The sequence below is a fragment of the Brachyistius frenatus genome, unplaced genomic scaffold, assembly GCF_029030835.1.
Source record: "Brachyistius frenatus isolate BFR_SWC_R1_liver_20210118 unplaced genomic scaffold, ASM2903083v1 Contig_13, whole genome shotgun sequence".
Taxonomy (NCBI): domain Eukaryota; kingdom Metazoa; phylum Chordata; class Actinopteri; family Embiotocidae; genus Brachyistius; species Brachyistius frenatus.
Window position 1 is genome coordinate 4,735,737 of NW_027210612.1, and position 17,750 is coordinate 4,753,486.

General features: G+C 40.4%; 1 protein-coding gene across 1 annotated transcript in view; it reads right to left on the minus strand.

The window, feature by feature from the left end:
* Window positions 1–17,750, minus strand: part of ryr2b (ryanodine receptor 2b (cardiac)) — a 60,205-nt gene that overhangs the window by 20,098 nt on the left and 22,357 nt on the right. The window contains exons 43-78 of the mRNA XM_069692601.1: window positions 17,452–17,584; window positions 16,959–17,062; window positions 16,527–16,662; window positions 15,543–15,729; window positions 15,301–15,409; window positions 14,154–14,274; window positions 13,721–13,890; window positions 13,065–13,285; window positions 12,090–12,180; window positions 11,864–12,004; window positions 11,207–11,367; window positions 10,877–10,955; window positions 10,556–10,645; window positions 10,105–10,242; window positions 9,896–9,973; window positions 9,567–9,642; window positions 9,357–9,480; window positions 8,928–9,043; window positions 8,467–8,531; window positions 7,548–7,669; window positions 7,256–7,305; window positions 6,944–7,004; window positions 6,254–6,501; window positions 5,693–5,774; window positions 5,227–5,348; window positions 4,821–5,141; window positions 4,486–4,723; window positions 4,020–4,107; window positions 3,806–3,905; window positions 3,526–3,680; window positions 3,336–3,375; window positions 3,218–3,234; window positions 2,301–2,378; window positions 1,202–1,314; window positions 766–862; window positions 240–370 (exon numbers count right to left, since the gene is read on the minus strand). Of these exons, the coding sequence (XP_069548702.1) occupies window positions 240–370; window positions 766–862; window positions 1,202–1,314; window positions 2,301–2,378; window positions 3,218–3,234; window positions 3,336–3,375; window positions 3,526–3,680; window positions 3,806–3,905; window positions 4,020–4,107; window positions 4,486–4,723; window positions 4,821–5,141; window positions 5,227–5,348; window positions 5,693–5,774; window positions 6,254–6,501; window positions 6,944–7,004; window positions 7,256–7,305; window positions 7,548–7,669; window positions 8,467–8,531; window positions 8,928–9,043; window positions 9,357–9,480; window positions 9,567–9,642; window positions 9,896–9,973; window positions 10,105–10,242; window positions 10,556–10,645; window positions 10,877–10,955; window positions 11,207–11,367; window positions 11,864–12,004; window positions 12,090–12,180; window positions 13,065–13,285; window positions 13,721–13,890; window positions 14,154–14,274; window positions 15,301–15,409; window positions 15,543–15,729; window positions 16,527–16,662; window positions 16,959–17,062; window positions 17,452–17,584 (4,403 nt within the window). The remainder of the gene's footprint in view (window positions 1–239; window positions 371–765; window positions 863–1,201; window positions 1,315–2,300; window positions 2,379–3,217; window positions 3,235–3,335; window positions 3,376–3,525; window positions 3,681–3,805; window positions 3,906–4,019; window positions 4,108–4,485; window positions 4,724–4,820; window positions 5,142–5,226; window positions 5,349–5,692; window positions 5,775–6,253; window positions 6,502–6,943; window positions 7,005–7,255; window positions 7,306–7,547; window positions 7,670–8,466; window positions 8,532–8,927; window positions 9,044–9,356; window positions 9,481–9,566; window positions 9,643–9,895; window positions 9,974–10,104; window positions 10,243–10,555; window positions 10,646–10,876; window positions 10,956–11,206; window positions 11,368–11,863; window positions 12,005–12,089; window positions 12,181–13,064; window positions 13,286–13,720; window positions 13,891–14,153; window positions 14,275–15,300; window positions 15,410–15,542; window positions 15,730–16,526; window positions 16,663–16,958; window positions 17,063–17,451; window positions 17,585–17,750) is intronic.

Consider the following 17,750-nt stretch of genomic DNA (forward strand, 5'->3'; position numbering starts at 1 on the left):
CAGGTTTACTTTATATTCCTGATAAAGAACTGAGTCTATAGTCAATCATATAGATACTATAAAGAACTGAAATACTATATGTTAAAGGGTTTCAGAGAATAATGCCCACAGGAAAAAAAAAAAAAAAAACCCCACTTCTGACCATTTTAGTATTGACTTTCCTGCCGATGTGTTTGATTGGCAATAAAAGTAGATCGGAATTTTTACGGCACGTGATCTTTTATAATGAAGACACACACCTGCTTTCTGTCAGGGCGCTTCGACTGAAGAGTGTAATGAGTTGTAGGAGGGGATCGATTGGTTTGGCACCTTCTTCCACATTCTTTTCTTCCCCTTTGTCGCCTCCACACGGTTCCATCACTCCGCTCTTCTGCAATCCAGGGAGAGAGTAAAGCGACTCCTGTGTGGCCTTAAATAATGTCAGACATTGGCAACACAGCCCATCGAGAGCTTTCACACTGCGGTTTGCTCTCCTAAAGACACACTATGTACACAAACATACATTACATGATCATGTTTACGTCCACAGTGAAAACAAAACTTTATATGAATGAGAATCAATGTGATTATTGGTACAGAACAACAAAGTTGCCTCAGTTCTTTGGTTTAGATATTCTTTGAGGTTAATTTAATGAATAAAAAGACTGTGATCACATTTTATGTTTCTCACCTGATCATTCCAAAAATAATCTTGTTTTACCTTAATGTTATAGAATTATTAAAAGACTTTTTACTGATACCAACACAGCCTCATTTCCCACTCACAGCTAAATCCTCCACGAGCATCTCCTCAAAACTGTTGTCCTCAGCCGATATCCAGGATTTATTGTAGCCTTGGAGGAACAGGTTAACAGCACGGTGCCTGCAGAGGAGGAAGAAGAAGAAGAGGAAAGGGTGAGGAAACAACAAGAGATTTGCATTTTTCCTGTCGGCATTAGAAAAATGCAAATGAGAAATTGAAAGAGACGGCAAAAGAGATTAGTACTAAACTGCTGCTTCGAATAGACTTATAATTGTTCATTCATTAAGGGCTCTTGTGCCAATCTGAGATAGCAATTGTTGTATCCACCAAAGTGTGTGTGTGTGTGTGTGTGTGTGTGTGTGTGTGTGTGTGTGTGTGTGTGTGTGTGTGTGTGTGTGTGTGTGTGTGTGTGTGTGTGTGTGTGTGTGTGCAAAACATTCACACATCAGCGGTATTCACCTGGGTAAATTGTAGAGGGGAGTCATTCTTAGGCAGGCCACCACTGCACGTTTCCTCTGTTTCGACAAGACCTTGTGCCATGCAGGTTTTTTATTTTTCTGCGGGTGGTCAACCTGAACCAAAAACAAAGATAACTTCAGTAACATAAAGCACATGAACAGGCAGTAACCGCAGGCATTGCAGTCTAATCTATTCAAGATAAATCAGTGTTTGGAATACGAAAACACCAATTGTTCTTGGCCCCTTAGCTCACAGCACTTATAATGTCAAACAGTGGAAAAGGCAGCAGCATTTCATAACAATAACGAATAACAGCAACGTTTATTTGTATAGCACCTTTCAAACACAGTTTTGGATAATGTTTTATACATTGCAAACATTAAAAACAGAGACACGGCAATAAAATAAATCAAATCAGAAAAACACAAAGAGGTCACATCACAAAAATATTAAAATTACACAGGCTAAGCAATAAAAATGAGTTTTCAGAAGTGATTTATAAGGAGATAGAGAATTGGTGAGTCTGAGCTCCTTCGGCAGGTCGTTCTACAGTTTAGGTGCAAAGGTACCTGTAGTCTTAAATCTAGACACAAGACCAGCCAGCAGGTTCTTAGTTGAGGATTTTGAGCTCAGAAATGGCTTGATCTGCATGTGCCGGCTTTCTAGTCCAAGAACAAGACTCTATTTTGTCAAAATAAATCTAAAGAAAATTTGTAAACATTCAGTCCTTCAAGCCTGATAAAAAAATGTACAAGATAAGAGAGATCACAGGTGTCATTGGGTTGTATTAATAACAATCAAAATTGCAGCTCTGTGGTACAGCGATCATGGAGTTAAAGACAAAAACACGCCCGTAAAAAATTATAATCTTGGTAGAGCTTAATGATGAGAAAAGCAAGTCAGCAACACTAATTGCCAGGGGAGTCTTGACTTTACTGAACAAACAGCTTTCCATGCAGTCGAATAATTGCAGAGGGTGGATGCACTCAATGTCACTTTATTTACAGAGGACAAGATCGCAAAGGCAGAAGACTATTCAGAGGCCTAACTGTGGATCTCTTTTTTTTTTAAAGAGAATGGTAAAAATGGAAAAGCTCACCTGGTCCAGGTAATAAAGAACTCTAGCTATTTCTAGGATCCTGTCTGCAGTCCTTTGTGCATCAGCGATGTCTCCATGCTGAGTCGGTTGTTCTGCAGAAAGGATCTCCTGCCTAAAGCTGTTTGACGCCTATAAAGAGGGGAAAAAAAAGAAGAGTGGTCCATTTATGTCTTTCGTGCCAAGGTGCCGGTATTTCAACCATTCAATTAAAATATTTTTAGAAGGCAATTAAGGCTTATTGCAACGAGGAAAGTGAATTAGCAAGCACCCTTTATCACAGCAAAACACATGAAAGAATGACTGAAGAAGCTCGGCCGGTTAATAAACATCATTAAGAAATCAACTTGTTGTCCCAAATCTTGTTTTCTCATTTGCTTTTAATTTCCTTGGTTGAATTGTCATACAATGAACAACAACGAAGACTTACTGATCACCATTTCACAGTGAAAAATAACAATTCATTAAACTAACAAAGGATGAAAGAATGGATCACGGACTATGTAAAACTAGGACCACATTTTTGCTGAAAAAGTTTGTTTATGTCAACGACAAAGGAGAATGTTTAATCATCGACATATGAATAAACATTTAGCACTGGCGTATGAATGAAAGGACATGCTGCGTGCATATTTTGTACAGCGTGGCGAGTATGTCACGTTCATGTCTCTGGTAAACAATGAGTCACTGACTGGGATTATTAAAAAGATAGTCTTGGTTATTTTTTACAGGCCATGAGAGCATTCTCCAATTTAATTTACCAGACTTATTGTACAAATTAAAAAATGCGTGTACTCGAGCATGACAATGAATATGCAGAATGTCTTCAAAATGTCAAAAGGGTATGCACTTCATTTGTAGTGGAAGAATAGCATCTAATATTTCCATAAAAAGTCAAAGAAATTAAAAACAACAACAACAACGTGTTGTTGTACAACTCATATTTCTTTACACTCTTATCTTAATGAAAATACTCATTCATATACATTACAGATATTTATAGTACAGCCCTTACCTGACTCTGGAGATGTATAACACAATTGAAAATATGCTCTCGAATCTCATCTTCAGTTTTTTTCTGTGGAAAGCAAACAATTACCAAAACGATATAGACAGTTTTCTAAGGTCAAATGTGCACAATTAATCTGTTCAGCCAAGGTCAAACATCATAGAGAAGTAACACTGATCAAAACCCACTTTGGAGTGGGACTTTAACTGTCCAACTGACCTGAGAGAAGCCGTTCTTAGCCAGCATGAGAAGACTCTCGCTTGGAAAACAATCCCGTAGTCCCACAGGGATCAGTCTCTTCACGGACGCCACAATGAGAGAGGTGTGTGTGGAATACCGATCCCCCTTCCTCTTTATCCTCTTCTTCTCATGGTCTAACTGGGTATTTAAACGCCATGAAGTCATGTGAACTTTTTTGACAGTTAAACAACAGTTGCTATCAATAGTTTCTATGTTTTTTTTTTAATTCAGTGCATGCGTAATCATAAGGTCAGATAACAAATAAGGCTGACCTTGGACATTTTGTCATTATTGACCAAAAAAGCCAAGTTGTTGATTTCATTTTGGACCACGAAATTCTGTTCCTCCCATTTGAAGTTCTGATGTACAAACCACAGGTAAAGAAAATGCACATTGTTGATAGGGTACAGTATTCACTTATTATTGACATGAGATGAATAAATAAAAAAAAAAACAGTATGTGTCATTCTTACATGAGATTTGGCCCAGAATATAAAGACCTCTGCCACCATGCTGAACAGCTGTTGAGCCTCAGGGTTCGGGTCTTTCAGCCATATGGCTCTGAGACAAGACAGAACAAAACATATTACCATCATAGAATTTACTCCTGTGAAGCTTATCACATGCCTGAAATAATAACCACTTGATACCGTGTTACTGTATCTTACAAAAAAAAAAGTTTTCTAATGGCTGTTGAACTCAATCTCCAAGATGTGATTTTGATTTAAGTGTTTTGCCATCTCAACAAACATTAAAATGGAAAATGTGGGGTTCAGATGTTTCCTGAAGGGCTTAAGAGGCCAGACCATAATTACTGTGGGGGTTAAGTCAATATATGCCTAACTTTGAGTATCAATATTTTAATTTACTCCTGGAGCTTCTGACCTCAGAAAATAAGCTCGCTTGTCCACACCTGAGGTCCTGTGGGCGATGCCTTACCGATTAGAATCCACAAATGGGATGAGGAGGGGATAAAAGGCATAGAGGTCTCGGACCAGCATGGTGAACTTCTCCTGTATCTGCAACTCTGCTTCAGAGGTACAACACCCGTCAGCTTTCATCCGCTCCTCCTCCAGCAGCACACATTCGGCCCTCTTTCTCAACTTCTCCATCAGTGGCAGGAAGTGGCTCTTTAGAAGTCCAGTCCGAGCTTTGCATATGATTGGCTGAGAAAAAACTGAGAGATATGAATGTCAGCTGTTGATGGCATCCACCACTGGTGTGAAAGAAATGTATCCACACAACAAGCACAGGATTTGGCATGACCTCAATACCTGCCAGCTGTTTCATCCAGTCACCCTGGTTAGCGCCCACGTGGTTGTGGATGATGCGGAGGATGTGGCCAAGAAGGTCACTCGCATGCTTAGGAAGGACAGAGGTGCAGATTGGGCTATCTGGCTGGCCCTCGGGACCCCAGTGCCACCAGTGAGAAATGTAGCTGCACAACATGGGCAAGGTGACCTCGGTGACATGAACGTAATGGGCCTGGCGTGCTCCAGCACCAGCACCTGCCAACCCCTCCACTTCACGCAGTGCCTGTCCCAGAGAAGGCAGGAGGGGACACATGTCCTCCACCTGATCTGGCATCCCCCGGTCTAATGGAAGTAAAGAGTTATTCAAGGTTCCCGGGATTAAACAGACAAATCTGACAAACCAGTGTGTGTGCAATGTGTTTACTACCTTTTGTCTCAGCGGTACTGTAGATGGAGTAAGGGTTGTTTTGGTTTAGATTTGGCTCCAGGAAGCATACAGGAAAAGCCCCAGTCAGAGCTGCAAGACAGGCACCTGCTGCTGACCTCTGCCTGTATGAAAGTGCAGTGTAAGGACCTGGACGTGGGTAGAACTGACTAATCTGCAAATCTTATTCAAGTCTTTGAGGTGGTACTGCTAACATAAGCTTATTTTTTGCCTTTGTATCTCAGGTTCAAACGTTTTCCTCCGTCTTATCTTGGCCTTAATACATTTATTAATAAACGTAATACATATGTGTAAGGCCCACAACACATGGATAATGTATCGCTTCATTTCCATGATCATGAATTTTATGTACAGTAAATCTAAAAACTGTTAAGAGGTTACGTGATAAAATCCAAAGATAGACATTAAATGAAAAAAAAAAAACATGTTAAAAAGAAGACATTGGTACCCCTCCATGACGATGCTGCTACTGGTTCCAAGAGAGTAGAGGCTGTTCAAGATCCTGTAACAGGACACCTGGATACCACCAACTGCAAAGATAAGATGATGCTTACAGCTGAGATCATTTTGTTTTCTCTGAGACAGCCAAAGACACCGAGTATGCAAGCCTAAAGCATTCAATCACAGAAATGGATCATAGGTGGATGATGGCTGATTCAGGTTATGAATGATTTGGGGGAAGGTCAGGATATTAGCGATGGAGACAATATGATTCTTCTGCTCTGTTGCCATGACTGAGACACTTAATGAGAGCTGGTTTCAAAGATGTGGAAGCGGTTGAGGGCCAGGTGTTCCCGTGCGAGTTCAGGGGTGTAGAAACCAGCTGTTCATCCACCTCCTTAGCATACGGAGGTAAATGAATGAGACAACTGAAACCACATTTGGTGGTGGTATGTTTACTATGCTGAGGTGATTAAGGAAGGGATATTAACAAGCTTCATTTGTTACTTTGTTTTAGGGTGAATTTAAGTGCGTAACCGTGTCGTACAACATGATAATCCTCCCTTACCCAGGAGGTCCACGCCGTAGTTTTGGTTGCCCAGATGATGGAAGAGGGAAGTGAGGGTGGGGAGAAGAATGGAGGTTGTGTAGTTGAGAACCTTTGCTACTCCTCTGGCCAGCTGACCTCTACTCTGAGGCATGGCGACCAAAGTCTCATTAAGGTGTTCCACAGTCGTCTCTAAATCAGCAGCAGCTGCCTCAAAAAATGAACGCAGACTTGTCTGGATGGATTCTGGTGCTGACTTCATCAATGTCCTGGGATGAGAGAGAAAGGATTTCTTTGACTTGCAAAAATCTCTGAATTTAATAGTCAATTTGTTTTTGACAAAAAACAGATATTTTAAAAGAAATGATATTCATAAAAAGTGTAGAAAATCTAAATGTTTAGGGCTGCATGCTGTGATTCTTTTGACTGGCTATAATGAAAACAAGTTAAATGGATTAAATCAGTTGCTAATCTATCCATCAGAGAAGTCTAAATGACCATCTCTGCTGAGCCAAAATTGTACTTGCGTCATGCATCAGATGCATTGTCCTCAAGGAGTGAAAGTGATATCAACCACAATTAGATAGCATCGGTGCATCAGTGGCTCGATTACACCAGTCATCTCAGCCTTAGACATGGTTACTGATGTGACTGCAGGCAGAGCGAGAAGATCGATTGTAATCGAGTGTGACAGTAGTGCCATCTAGCTACCTGGCATCAAGAGCCTGAGCCAGAACCTGGAGGCAGCTTGTAAATGACGAGTCTTCATTTCCTGACAAAACACATGTACATAATTCCGTTTTAAGTTATGAGCTTATATGCACAGACTAGAACATACATAAGGACATATGTATTTAGGACATACATAAGATTACACACGAGTCAGATGGCAAAGCAGAGGCATACATTGGAGCATTAAACTGACACAATCGTGGTCAACCGAAGAGCAACCCAAGCAGGCAACAAACGAGGGAACGAGAGAAACAAAAGTGTGCATGAGCTTTACCTCCACACCATCCTTACCAAAGAGAGAGATCCTGTGTCTTACGAGAGCTGCCAGCTTACAAAAGAGGCTGGATGTGAGCAGAAAACACACGTAATGAGGAGAGAGAAATGGAAAAGTAATTACAAGGAACACATAATCAAAAGACTGACGGCACAGAATGATGAGGGTTTGTTTGGGGGGAGGGGGGAACCGGTGCAATTACTATGCATAACAATTCTCACATAAGAATATAATGAACAAGACCATACATTTTTTTTTTTTAATACAGTCTTAAAACAAGTGTTTTGTTTTGTTAAGGGTGACACGTACCATGCAACCATCTCCTTTTCCTTTTTTGAGGCATGGCTGTTATTAACACTTGAGCAGAGAGATGTGGACAGGAAATACAGAAGGTGGCTTTTCACATATTGTTCCAAAAGAGGAAGGATGACCTGTTGAATGAAGTAAGAGGAAATGTAATGGGATTTGATTTATGACGTGACCATTGTCTCTGACTTGGCTTCCAAGTTGAATTTTTTTTACATCATTATTTGACAACATCACATACATTGGGTGCCTTCTTGTCCCACTGCTTCATTGGCAGATTATGTCACAGCTGCACCATTACATTAAATATATAACTCGTCTTGTTCAACAGTACAGCCTGAAAGTTTGACCGTGTTGTGATCATGACCGGAATTTAGTTGTTGTTTTTTTACTTATCATGGATGCAGCAAGGACTGCTGCCTGGCAATTCACCAACAGACGAACAGAGAGACAGACACAGACGTGCATGGCCGTGTCAGAGTGTGGGTGAGTGGGTGGTGCGGGGTGTAGAGATGTGAGGCACGACTGTTCATGGTCTTGGCTGACTGGGTCTGATTCGGGGGGGGGAAGGGGGGGCATCAAGGAAAAATAAACCCTTTTCATTCGCTGCCTCCTCAGAGGCAGAGCAGTGTGGGAAGCTTTAATCAATGTCCTGATGCCAATCGACACGCCCACATGGATTTCCAAAACGGTTAAATAAATTACACGGCCACAAAGGGATTTACGTAGAGGGGTTGCCCTTGGCAACCATCTAACAAAACTAATTAGATGACATAAATTAAATAAGAAGAAAAGGCTAATGAGAAGAAATAAAATGGCATTGGAAAAATGAAATTGGAAGAGGGTTAAATCAATGTCAGAGATTTCTTATCAGACGGTTGGCGATGATTGTGTCAAGATATGCATTTGTGCCGAGGCAAACCTTGTGGAAAAAAATTATTGGCTGCTGGTGTGGAGCGTTTTCTCCTTTTGACATCTGTCCTCTGGCTTGCTTCACTTCTGGAAAGAAAAACACAATGATACATAAAATCCAATTCAATTAACCTGAGACAAACTTTCATCATACGTCGGGGCTGAGGTAGAAAAATATATATAAAAATAAATACAGGTTCACATGCCCAGACCTGGTCTGAAGTATTCTGTGATGGCAAAAATCAAAACTATCCAGGGGCAGACCGAATGTAGAATCAAGAGACTATTCATCTTTATTCATAAAATACAGATGTAAGGTCAATTTACAAAGCTAAGTGAAATGTTCAAAACCTGTCAGTATCACAGAGGATACTCATACATTTGAGGTATATTGAAAAAGTGTTTGATTTTTTTTTTTTATCCATTTTTTTCCTTGGGAGATCTCGAAATGAAAATACACTAATTTGTTACCAAGCTCCAAAATCTTCTCTTGGGCCTCCTCAGAGTGAGACAGCAGCCACAGAAGGAGAGTGTAGCCAAAGCAGTTAGCCATGGCTGGAAAGTCCATTTCCACTGTCTTCCGATCCCTGAGGAGGGCGGGAAATCAAACAGCATTAATAAAACACTACTGCTAAGAAACTCTGCTAAGAGCTCTGATCTTAAATACTGTAAAATATGGATTCCATATCTTATTTACAGAATTTTAATCGCAATCATTTCCAGACTGTTGCAGCAGGAAGACACAGTCCCATTACAATTATCTTATTCAGTGACCCATACTAGAAGATGTTACAATAAAAGAGACTGGAGTCTGACTGCTATGATGCCTCATTGCTTTCCACCTCATACATACTTCCGTCAAATTGTCCTTTTGCAATCACAAGCTAATTCTGTACTCACCTCAACACAGTGTAGCCATTGAGTTGAAGGAACTTGAGGACATCCCGGGCTCTTTCCCTGAATTTGGTCTTCTCCTTGGCAGTCAGGGTATCATAGGGTACAAGCATCGAATGGCTGCCCCCACCTTAGAACAGACATGGGTCAAATGCACAGCAACTTTGTTAGGCGGAGGGGAGGGGAGGGGAAGGGAGGGGAGGGGGGAGGGTGTACCTTTACTCTCAAGTTCTAGTTTCTTGGTCTTAGCCCAGGCATTGTGGTAGTTTTCAGCCATATGTTCAGCCATAGCCTTAAAAAGAAAAGAAAAAAGAAGAGCATTAACATAAGCCACTTAAATTATTGCATAACATCTTGTATTCATGTAAGAAAATATTTTGATGACTCAGTGGTACTACACAATGTGAATAAATCTTTGCTTTACACAAAAACAAAACTCGGTCAGGGTAACCACTTCTGCAGATCCTGTGCCAGGTTTAAAGCAGAATCGAATTTCATCATTACCTCATATTGTACAGAGAAAAATGTGTATTATTATAACTTACACACTGTTCCCATGATAAGGTGATGCTGCTCATGTCTGTAGGTTTGGGGCTGAAGGTTGATGCTCCTTCAAAAGAAAGCTAAGACAGACAACCAGTGGCTGATTACTCGAATAAAAAAATAAAAAATGCATTCAGTATGAATAATTTTAGTAGATCCAACACAATCAACGCCCAGAGGCAACGTGAACGCAGCCTATGAGTACATATACCTGTCCAGACTGTGAGACCCTACGTGTACAGGCGTTCTTGCCAAATGCATCCCCTTCTTTGGTCCTCTCTATGGTCCAACCAAAGGCCAGCATACTCTTTATTGTCTCCTTGATGGCCCAGCGGTACGCCTCCTTCTCCTGGAAAACTCAGAAACAAGCCAAGGCTGAACTTGGTAGATCATCAAGAGACGGCAGAACAGCGAAATGTGCTTGTTATATTTTCAGGATTGGAAAACTTGGACCGTGTTGTCTATTCCAATGCAGTAAGTTTGTCAATACATGGCAATGATGTGATACTTCAAAAACTACAATCCGCAGCAGTTTAATCTTTTATATTCCATACACCGCATTTGGTATGCATGTGCCTCTGGGATATGTCAGTTCACTGCTTTTATTACTAGTACATTTGTACACACACACAAACACCATAAAAACAGACTTTTCAGGCTACCTTCTCAGCCACAGCCCTGTATGGCTTGAGGAGAGGGTGAACCTTGGTGTTCTCACATAGCTGCTCCCCGTGAACCCAGCCATTGGCAAACTGAGATAACAAAAAGATTCACAAGCAATCCTGCATTCGAAAATATGCATACATCAACATATTAGCTCACGCACACAACACACACAAATGTCTTGACACTGTCGCAGAGAATAATTATCTTGGAAATGCATTTTTAAGTGGTTCGGTCCAGACCAGGATATCAAATATCAACTCTGCTTTGTGAACTTTAACAGGCTGTTCAGATTTGATGAGTAATTATTGAGATATTACCTTGTCCAGTGACCACTTCTCATGAGTATGCTCTGCATACTTGTTCACAACAAACTCCAGTCTCTCTGGCACTGACACACTAGTGCAGGGAAATAAAATATCCATTATATAGCCCTATCAAATACTGACACATCCAACCACACATTGTTAGTCTCTGAGCATCAAAATAATAATATTACATCATGTAAACACATGACACTTAGTTTAAGCTCTAATTTGGTCAAAGCTTCAGCAAATTCTCCAAAAATTAAACAAGTCATCTTCAAGATAAACATAATCAATGTGATATTTCTTGTCCACTATCAATAAATACTCTGGTCAGTATCTTACTTGGAAGTATGTACAGGTTGGGGGTCAAAGTGTCCATCTGTGTCCGTGGAAGCTTTTCTCTCCATTTGGGATAAACTTGGGTCCATATGGGAAGGAGGCAGAGCCTTGGACACTGCAGCCAGGCACTGCACACTCAGCTTAAATAACTGAGGCACATACGGCTTCAGAGTTGGGGAAGGAAGGGAACAAAGTATGGGGAGGAAAAGATCAAGAGAGAGCACAGGATAGTGGAAGACCACTGAACATGGACATTAAACATTAAAATCTCTTCAATAAATCCAAACTTTATTTGTCAAAGAGAAATGGCTCCTCCTCATCTTATTGATTCTGTCTCACATTTCTAACAAGTCTGTTTACAGTTGAGAGATTTGATCCCAGGATATGAAAAATTACCACATAATCTCAAGTGTATTACATCTAGTACACGAAAGGAGAACATCAGAAATGCATTTTTCTGTTTTTTCAGAAATAGACTTTGAGGACGATGGAAAAAGAAAAAAAGGTGAGAAACCAACGGAGGGATACTGTAAGAAACCAAACAATTTCTTTTTTTCCCCAATTTCTGCCACCATCTTGGTGCTCCAGGAAAATATGATTCAAATTATAAATCATGTCAATATGATATGAAGATTGGCATAAGTATTCAGTCTGGTTTACCTTCTTTGCCAAGGCTTTAAACAGGCCCCAGAACAGCTTTCTGGAAAGATGGAGTTCCTCTTCAGAGGCCAAACCGTGGTTAATCTGCTCCACAGCTTGGGAGTAGTACTTCCACATCTGCTCGTAGTGGCTGGTCAAGAGCTGGTAGATGAAAGTAATGACTAGTCAACAAAAGCAATCATTTTATAACCCACACATTGGAGTAAACTGTGCGTTATGTTGGTACCTTGAGTGGCATTATGCTGTGCTCTGTGAGATGGGGAACATCGAAGACGAGTCGTCGAAGAAGCGGCTGCATCATGGATGGTTGGAGTTTACTGAGGACAACAATGTGTGCAGAATTAGTCATGTAGATACACTTGTCTGTCTGTGTCTCTCTCTGTCTGTGTGTCTCTCCCTGTCTGTGTATCTCTCTCTCTCTCTGTCTGTGTGTCTCTCTCTCTCTTTTTCTCTCACACACACACACACACACACACACGGAAGGAATGACACACACAACTCAGAAGACGCCCTGGGCAGGATGTTAATTAATTTAACACGTTGATTGAATTTGGTAAATTATATCTCAATTGGGCAAAAACAGGCGTCACAATGATTCATTAAATATAATGAGCGGGAAATAAGAATGGCCCGTTTGTGTCTGGATCAGTTAATAATTTTTTGGTGTTTCCGTTTTCTCTTCTCAACATATGATTTCCTCAAACAGCAGAATGACCACAAGTTCAACGACCATGACAAGATAATGGCGGACTCCTTCATAAATTAGAAGCACAACTTATTCCAAGGGTTGCACGGCATTGGCAAGAGTAAAAAAAAAAAAAGACGAATGAATTATACATGCAATAACTCTTGTGAATTATCGTGGCCAACTTAATAGTTGCAAAATGCCATATTTGCAAGATGCACTCGAGCATTCAAAATCCATTCAAAATGTTAAGCTAAGATGCAAAACAGCTGAAATGTGCAGAAAATAGCTGAATAAAAATACACTTAAAAAAATATCTAAAAGGTTTGATAAGGCATTCAAAAGGATTTTGATACAATGGGCAATTTTTTAACTGGACTCTGATTCAAGAAAATGCTGTCAAACCCCATAATTCAACAGTGAATTTTTCAATTTTGACCTTCTTGCAGACAGAAACAGCAACAACAGAATCCTTACACTGTTTGTTGCTCCATCATATCAAACTAAAAACGGTACCTGCACAAAGCCAACAAACAGTCTTCAGTAGTGTCTCTCTGAGCCTTGGTCAGGCTAAGAGCCCTTGAGAGGCAATAGACTGCCTGGATAAGAGAATCAACCAGCAAGATATGATCCTCTAAATCGTAGAAGAGAGATGAATATTTGGTGAGCAGGGGAAGTACAGCTGTGCACAAATATCTGTTGAGGGCCAGGGCCATATCAATGGATCCCAAGTCCGCCTGCAATGAAAACAAAATAGAGGTCGCAATTTATCAAGAGGAGCTAAACAGGAGACGGTGGGGAGGTAAAAGAGACTACAAAAAGGAATCTATTCAACCCCACATTAGGTCTAGATTATTACGTACTATATATGCATTTTGAGAATTGAAAAAATATTTTTGTAATATTTATGTCAAGATGACAACAACTCTACTACAAACAGATTACAACTGAAAAATCGAGGGTGACATACTGTAATTTTAAGAACCCCAGTATTGTTATCATGTAGTTAAATTGTAGATAGGAACAAGGGAAGGAGGGTGGTAGATATTTTTCACTGGTGACTGTGTATAGTTTCGATCAATTCCTAAGTCATAGTTCAGTCCAACAGCCTTACATTAGATCTCTCAAGCAGGTTAATAGGGCAACAAAAAAATATGTAATTCGCTGCTCACAGTGTCAAGAGAAATGGCTGCCTGAAGGTCAGGCAGAAAGCCAACTTCTAGAAGGTGGAGGAGAAACCTCTGGTTCTCAATGCCGTAAACCCGATCCAGGAACAGAATCATAGCTGCCTTGTGGTCCGGGCAGAACACTGTAGATAGATCAGGCTCAACCACCAGACCATCTGGATAAACAAATCAAAAGGAAAGATTAGATTTAATGACTTGAGTACTCTCATGTCTAATCTCTGATAAGGATTTGTCTGCATGTGGTGGTGGATGCCTAAAACCAGAAACCACCATTTTCCCCAGGCAGCCCTGACAATTGTTGATTGGAGCTTTAGTGTCTAATGAATAATAAATAAATAAAAAGCCACAGAAAACAATGGCTTCATACAAACTACATTTACTGTAGTGATGCAAGATTTGCTGATTTAGCCCATTTGACCTTTAGACACTGAAGGGATTTGAAAGGAGATGCTGATGACTCCCTCAAGATCCTGAACAGGGATGAGTGATCTCAGAATGGCTCTGATGCGGATGGCTTCTCCTTTGCCTCCTTGAATCAACTAGAAAAAATTTCAGACAAAAACATTAAGTGAGTAATTTACAGCTTCATAATAACAGCAAAACATTATACAGGGACAGATTGTATTGTTACATGCATACTGTATATTATATTGTACCTTAAGTGGGACAATGTACACTGATTATTGAAGATATTTTATATCTTCCTCATATTGAGCTGAGGCCCATATTGTTTTTTGACTTATTTACTCAGATATTGTGCCTTAACTATTGCTGATTGATCATGCGACAGCTGTTGCTTCATTTTGGTTTGAAAATCAGTTTTTAACCTATATTAAAATGGCTTTTATTGAATACATTTGCTTTGTCATTATCATTTAAATGTCTAATTGCATTTTGAACAGCCTTTGTGCTTGAAAGACAAAAAACTGCCTTATCTTATATGTACACCTTCCCTGTGCTATTGTAACACATTGGCAAGAAGAAATGGAAAAGATACATATTTTTAGATGCCTGTGTCGTCAGTCAGATACTCATGCAAACAGCCCCAGTTGGGTCTGATTCTGTGCACACTGCTGTACATATGCACTGTTGGGAAGGGTTTTCCTGGCTTAAGTTGCATATATCATCAATATTAATAGTAGGGGAAGACCAGTAAATCAGCTGACATTGGCTTATTGCAGATTCATCAGTATCAAGAGTTACTGTATATGTTGGACAACAAGAAACTGCGGCTAAGTTTGATGTTTCACCGTGACACAGGAAGTTGATGTTTAAGGTCAAACGATGCTCTTGAAACTTTGCAGATGCGTCAGGCACCAACTGTCATGAGTTCTTGAAGATGTTAAAGCCACCCAAAAAAGGCAATTTTTTTTAAAAGAATAAGGAACGGCCCCGGCCCGCTTGATCCCCGACGTGCAGCGTGCGAGTGCCCGCATATTCCCGCTTGCAGTTTTAATTCTGACTTGTTCTTTGCAGAGGAGTTTGCCGACTTTCTCCATTAGGCTTTATGGTTTCAGACATCAGTGGATATTGACGTGGAAGGGCTGCTGAAAGGAAACACTTACATGCATCTCTGGAGCACAGCGCCCCAGCAAGTCAATAAGAGCGGAGTAGAAGGTCATGATGGCGTGCCCCATGTGAATGAGGTCATCATCATTGTCCTGGACAACATCTCTGTTACAGGAAACAATCAAAATCAAGGATTTTTTTTTTTTTTTTTTTCAGACGATCAAATGATTGATTATCGCTAAATAAAGAAGCCAACTTGTACACTATACATTTTACTATGCATATATCAAATACTGACAGCGCTCTGTTGGACTGATTAGTGGCGCACGGTCCATCCATAGAAGGGTCTTCAGACATCCTGATGGCTTCCTCCAAGGCTGCTAGGAGACCGTTTCCCCCGTCGCCTTGCAGTGCGGGGCCAAAACATTCAGGCCGACGGATCAACAACCTCAACACCACATACGCGTTCTCCTCGACACTCTCACCTGCGGTCAAGGGACACACAAGATGAAGAACAACCACCGACGGACTGGATGGCGTTGTGGATTGTGTGCGTGTGGAGCACTGGACATTTAAGAGCAGCAACGTTTTGTTTTATTCAATTCCTTTCAAATCTACCAAAAGAAAAAATTGCATTGATTCAATTTATAGGACAGGAAATCAATAAACTGAAAAAGAAGATCACACCATAACTTGGAGTAATATAGTTTCAACTCAAAGACTATAGAAAACAGGTGAAGCTGAAATAGCTGCATGTGGTGCAGAAAGCCAAAACCATTTGGCTCAACTGTCAACGCCCTCAAGGACAATTTGAACAGATGACTTTTGGGCACTGCTTCAGTGTAAGGAAAAATCAATAGCAGTGAATTACCCTCTATTGGAAATAGCTTACTTAATTGGGAACATGAAAAGATGCAGCCTCTTCTGGTGCCTTTTTAACTTGTATATATATATATTTTGCACCTACTTTTTTTTGCACTTTAGTAAATAGCCAGGAAGTCTGAGGTATAACTAAAGACAAAGAATTGAACAGTGCAATCAGTTAAATAAAAATGAGAAAATCAACATTGAAAAACTAAAGTTGAGACTTCTCAATTAAAGCAAGCTGAAAAATAACTCTCCTAAAATAAACGGTCAAATCAAATAACCAAGCCAGCCATAATTTCTGTTTTGAGGATTACGTTACTTGGGTGAAACTATCAGATCGACTTGTTACAGACAACTGAGTTTTTATATCCGGCAATTTAAACATATTAAATCACAGGACGTGATTTAATTTTACCGTTGCAGAAGACAGCAAAACGTAGAAAATCCAGGTAACGCTCGCCCTCCACAGGGTTCCATCCAATGTCAGAATAGCCTTTTGCCACAAGCATCGGACAGCTCTGGAGACCACAGCCAGCGAGGTACTGAACCACCTAAACAGTAGATTAGATTAAATGATCAGAAACTGGGTTACTGCGGCTAGCTGCTATACAAATGATGAGGTTTGGCAAAGAGGAAGCATGTTTTTTCCCAAGGAAATCTCTGTTGTCTAAACATTATGCATTTTCTCAGAAACGGAACAAATAAATACGATTTCAGTTTTGCCCTCTATGTTAACGCTATACTGCTGCATGTCACCTTGATCATATCGTATTATTGACATGAGGAGAGCAAACAAATGTGCACTGACTGCTCTCTCAGAGATTTAGAGTCAATAAGAGACTCTCACCTTCTCTAGGTCAGGTTCCCTCAGTGCCAAGGCCAGTTCATTGTTATCCATGACAGAGGCTGCTGCCACATCTAGAGGAGTGGCACCACGCATGGATGGTGAAGCTAAGGGACAAAAGCATAAAGAATGTGAACACTAACTATACATATTAACAGGAGGATTGAAAAACCTTCACAAGGTTCTTGCCGTTCTAAAATCATATTCTCTACAACAAGAGGAAGTCAGGCAAGAACCTTTGCAACATTTTCTTGTGTATTGTCAAGAAAAGAGAGTGAAAGGTTCAGACACAATAAAACGTGTATCTGTGTGAATCAATGCAACAGTACTTCAATACACGTTCACTTAGTAGACTACCTTTGAATCCACAGCTGCAAAAAGCTGGAAAAAACAGATACTGTGGCATGAGGAAGAGTTACCGTACAATGGTATAGTGCGTCCTAGGCGAGTTTCTGTAAGCACATATGCAAAGATGCAAACCAAAAAGGGAATTTACCGAGACCAACGCTGCTGTTCTCCAATAAGTAGCTGAGGTGGTCAAACAGGGCTCCCTGATTGTGACGACTGATGCGGCAAAAGTAACACAGGAATCGACAGCAGCTGGCCACCATCTTGGGAAAGGAAATCTCCTAACATAAGAAATGTAAAATGTGAGGAGGTACATGTCAAATTTGAGTTGCACATTACCAAGAACATGTTATTTAAGCTTTGACTTTTTAAAATCTATCTTTGAAATGTGGCCTGTGGATTACCCATACTGTTCAACTATCTAATAAAAAGACTTCAACAACACTT